Below are 4,766 nucleotides of genomic sequence, written 5' to 3' on the forward strand. Positions count from 1 at the left end.
AGCCCATCATGCCCCACAGTCCCAGAGCGCTCAAGCCACGATCCTGCCCCTGAATAGTCACGCTTTTCCAAAGAACATACCCAATATAAGGGCCAAAACTGTGTCTACCCTTCAATGGAAATCAAGAGGTTCCCCTCAAACGCAGCAGCAGGTCTGCTGTGAGAGGGGTTGGCAGAAGCTTTGGCCAGCCCGCAGGTTTCCTTTGACCTTGGTTACGACCAGGAGTGTCGCTATTAACTGCAAGGCTCGCCTCAAGGTGGAAAATAGCATCGGTTTCCACTGCCACCCCAGAAAGCCAAGTTCTGCGGCAGGGCGATGGCGATGAGACGGTCCCTTCCAGGCTCCTCTCTTGCCACCCAGAGAGCTGCTCGGAGGCCGCCTACAGGTGCAATCCCCGCACTGCGGCCCGGGCAGCGGGACCAGGATGGTGGGAGCCCAAGCCCATCAGCATCTCGCTCAGGCCCTCCCCAAACTTGAGCAGACCCCAGTGTGTCCGCCTCCCTCCCCCACCCGGTTTCCCCTAGCCTCTGCCCTGGCACTGTTTGGAAAAGAAGCTGGGAGCCCTCCGAGATTAAGCAAGCTCGGATAGGGGAGGGGGTGGGGCGCGGCCGAGGCTTCCCCTCGAATCTGCGGCAAGCCTGGCTCCGGGAAAGTTTTTCAAAGTTCCCAGCAGCGCCTGCCCAGGTCGCCTCCGCCGGGCGAGCAGACGGCGGCAAGCACGCCAGCCTCGCCGCCGCCGCCGCCTCTGCCGCTACTGCTGCCAGCAGCGCGCTCTGGGCGGCTCGCTCGCTCGCGGGAAGCGGGCCGGGCTCCCGGCGGGCAGGCCCTCCTCCCGGGGCGAAAGCCGCAGCTGACGCAGGCGGCTCGGAAGGCGGAAGTTGCCCGGCTCCGACCGCTCCGGCAGCGCCGCGGCGCCTACACCTGGGGCCCCGACGGGCGGGCACAAGCGCCCTGCCCGAGGCTTCCGAGGGGGCTCCCGGGCAGCGACGCGGCGCCGCGCGTCCCTGAGCAACGGACCCTAGCAAGTTCCTCGCCGCACCCTGCCCCCTTCCCGCCTGGCCCAAAGCTCCCGAGGGCGGGGGTCCGCGCTGGGCCCTGGGACGTCTACGCAGTCCCGCGCGTCCCTGAGCCCCCAGCCCCTTCCAAGTTCCTCCCAGTACTCCCCCTCCCCATCAACCAGAGGGAGGGGCGTGTCTTCGCTTGACACGCCCCCTCATGAATATTAATAAGCGCGCATGCGCCGATCCGGCGCGCTGGGTAGAGGTGGCCAGCCCGGGCCGCTGCTCCCAGACGGGCTCTCAGAGTCCCTCTCCGAGAGCCGGGCGGGCACGCGTCATTGTGTTACCTGCGGCCGGCCCGCGAGCTGGGCTCGGGGTTTTTTTTTTTTTCCTCCCCTCCCTCTCTTCTTTCTAAGCAGCTGATCTGAAAGGGAATAAAAGGCTGCGCATAATCATAATAATAAAAGAAGGGGAGCGCGAGAGAAGGAAAGAAAGCCGGGAGGTGGAAGAGGAGGGGGAGCGCCTCAAAGAAGCGATCAGAATAATAAAAGGAGGCCGGGCCCTTTGCCTTCTGGAACGCGCCGCTCTTGAAAGGGCTTTTGAAAAGTGGTGTTGTTTTCCAGTCGTGCATGCTCCAATCGGCGGAGTATATTAGAGCCGGGACGCGGCGGCCGCAGGGGCAGCGGCGACGGCAGCACGGGCGACAGCACCGGCCGGAGCACCAGCGCGAGCAGCAGCAGCGGCGGCGGCGGCGTCCCGAGTGCCCGCGGCGCGCGGCGCAGCGATGCGGTCCCCACGGACGCGCGGCCGGCCCGGGCGCCCCCTGAGCCTCCTGCTCGCCCTGCTCTGCGCCCTGCGAGCCAAGGTAGGAGCCCGCCGGGCCTCCCTCCCGGCCCGCCCTCTCCTTTCCCTCGCAGCTCCCTGGACGCCTGCGGTTGAGCGCCTGGAGCGAGCTTGGGAGCCCTCGGGCGCCCGGCTCCCCGGCTGGGTCCCTGCTCTTGAGAGGCTGCACCTGGGCTGGGGAAGTTCCGGACCTCCTAAATGTACCCTCCAGGCGGGGCAGGGGGCTGCGTTCTCTCCGCTCTTCTCCCCGGGGACAGTCCTCGGATTTCGCCTGCGCTCGTGCATTTTATGCTCGGGAATCACGTTGAGTCTTTGCGCTCAGTTTTGCAAAATTATTTTCACTTGGCGCTGAGGGCTCGTCGGGGCGGGCGGGGAGGGAGTCGCTACTTCCACCCTCGAAGAAAAACCACTTTCCCCTGCGCTCACCTCCCTCCCTCCCTCCCTCGCCGGCAGGTGTGCGGGGCCTCCGGCCAGTTCGAGTTGGAGATCCTGTCTATGCAGAACGTGAACGGGGAGCTGCAGAACGGGAACTGCTGCGGCGGCGTCCGGAACCCGGGGGACCGCAAGTGCTCCCACGACGAGTGTGACACGTACTTCAAAGTGTGCCTCAAGGAGTACCAGTCCCGCGTCACGGCCGGGGGGCCCTGCAGCTTCGGCTCGGGCTCCACTCCTGTCATCGGGGGCAACACCTTCAATCTCAAGGCCAGTCGTGGCAACGAACGCAACCGCATCGTGCTGCCTTTCAGTTTCGCCTGGCCGGTGAGTGAGCGACGCGGTGAGCGAGGCCCGCCGAGGTCCGCACACGCGCTGCCGAGTCCCGCTCTCTCTTGCGAGAGGGATTTAAAGGGCCTTGGCTTGAAATTCCGCGCTAACTGGAGAAGTCTTGCGGGGTGGGGTGTTAAGCAGCCGAGACTCCATAGTTAGATCTCAGCAGGCCCCGTCTTCGAGGCTCTCTGCTAAGCGCACAAAAGTGGGGAGCCCACAGGGGTTTGCGGGGCAAAGCTCCCAGGAAGGCCGGTTTAAACTTGCAACTTGAAGGCCCTAGAGTGACCAGCCCGCCACCCGAGCTGGGAGTCATTACAGACGATCTTTGCTTAACCAATTAAACCTGATGCGCCGTGGAAAACGACGCCGCGCAGTTTTGGCTTTCGAACGCCGTCCAAATCGGCACCCTCCCCTTTCTCGTGAGAGGCCTGGAGGGCGGGTGTGTCCTTCCTGGAGGGTGGGGGGAGCCTGTTTCCCGCTGCTCCCCGGGAGACTTTGGGGCGTGCGGGGACGCGCTCCAGGCTGGATATAAGGGTGTGGGGGCGTCCACCGCTTGGGGCGTGGGGGTTGTCTTCTGGGCCTTGGCTGAGCTGGGAGCTGGGAGCCCGAGAACCTCCGCCCCCTGCCGGCCCCTTCCTGCCCTGCCCCCGCGCGTGTAGCCCTTGTGGCCTCACTTCCAGCGGTTCCCGGGCCTGGAACCAGCTGTGTTTGCAAACTTCCCGGGAAGGGCTGGGGTGCGCCCTCGTCCGGCGGGCGCCCGGCCCCCTAGCCTCCGGGGCGTGCGTCAAGGCCTGGAAGGGGCGGCCGCCCGAGGCGGCTGCTGAGAGTGCAAGTGTGGACCCCGGCCCCGGGTGCCACTTGAGGCCCCTGCAACGAGGCCCTTGCAACATCCCAAACTGGGTAGAAGGAAGATGACTGATTGCAGAAGAGGAAAGGGGAGGAAAGGGGAAAACGCTGGTGCCCTCTGCTCCGCTCCTGCTGTCCAGGAGGCGTGGCTCGTCGCCAGGACTCGGGCTTGGCCCAGCCGGAGCTGCGAGGGTGGGCGGTGAGGGGGGGGAGGGGGAAGCTCGGTGCCCGGGGGGACTATTCTCCGCCACGTGCTCTGATGGGGTGCACTCTGCTGCCTCCTATCCGCGGGCTGGGGTGTGATTCGCTTCGCTGGGAGGGGAGGGAGTGGGAGAATGCTTTGGAGGGGGGGTGTGTATCTTGGGATGGCTCTCAAGGCCCGCATTTACTGGAGCTAGCGTTTATAAAATGCCCTCTGCCATGGGTGAGATAAGACAGTTATCGGAAACATGCCATTAAAAGGGACTTATAAAAACCCGTGGTATGTAGAGTTCTCTGAGAATGGAGGGCTGCCTCTATTGTGGGATTTCAATTTTACAAAGAGTGTTTATCTCGTTTGTTAATCCCCTACTAGGGAGAACTTTAAAGAGGCTGGCCACTTTTTAATCTGTGCCCAAGTTAACTGTGAATACTGACCGCCCTTGAACTTGTATTTGGAGTTTGGGGGGGAAGGGGCCTGCAGGTGGTTCCACCCTCCTGAGGAGCAGTCCCGAGCCCCTTGCTTTTCACAAGACCATAAAAGGAATCTTATTAGTGATGTGGAAAAGCTGCCGGCCTGGCTGAGGCTCACTTTGGAGAGTAGGGTCAGAGGACGGCTTGGATGAGAACAGGGAGACTTGCTCCCCGGACTAGCTCTGGAAAAGTGACCTGGAAGGTGTGTCTGTCCCCATTTGACACTTGGCAGAGTCCTAGATGGGGAATGAGCAGAAGCAGTGTGTGGGGCAGGGAGACGATTGATTTGCTGGGGCTCTTCTGTGGTTTCAGGGCCCACGGGTCACCAACCATGAAATAGACTCTCGGCTTTTCTAGAATAGGGAGACCGCTGGGGCTACACTGAGTGTGGTTCTTTTGAAGTTGGGCCAAATGCATGTATCACTCATAAATGAGTCTCCACCCTGCCCCCCTAAAAGGCCTGCTGTGAAACATAAGCTTTACTTCCCAAGAGAAAGTGGCATCTAGGTGTATTATTTTAGTTTATTTTCCCGAGTGTGGTTAGAGAAACACCACAGTCTGTAACTTTCAAGAATGATTTCAGGGTGAGTGTTAACCGAAGGGAAAGCCCTTAGGTATTGAAGTACATAGAGCAGTTTCATT

At 62.1% G+C, this 4,766-nt stretch overlaps 1 protein-coding gene across 1 annotated transcript in view; it reads left to right on the top strand.

Moving 5' to 3' along the window:
• The first annotated feature begins 2,033 nt into the window (after nt 1-2,033).
• The window catches only part of JAG1 (jagged canonical Notch ligand 1), a 38,385-nt gene continuing 35,652 nt past the window's right edge, over nt 2,034-4,766 (top strand). Inside the window, exon 1 of the mRNA XM_040637979.1 lies at nt 2,034-2,600. Coding sequence (XP_040493913.1) covers nt 2,040-2,600 — 561 coding nt within the window. The 5' untranslated portion in view covers nt 2,034-2,039. The remainder of the gene's footprint in view (nt 2,601-4,766) is intronic.

This window comes from Ursus maritimus, unplaced genomic scaffold (assembly GCF_017311325.1).
Source record: "Ursus maritimus isolate PB19 unplaced genomic scaffold, ASM1731132v1 scaffold_22, whole genome shotgun sequence".
In the NCBI taxonomy this organism is placed as follows: domain Eukaryota; kingdom Metazoa; phylum Chordata; class Mammalia; order Carnivora; family Ursidae; genus Ursus; species Ursus maritimus.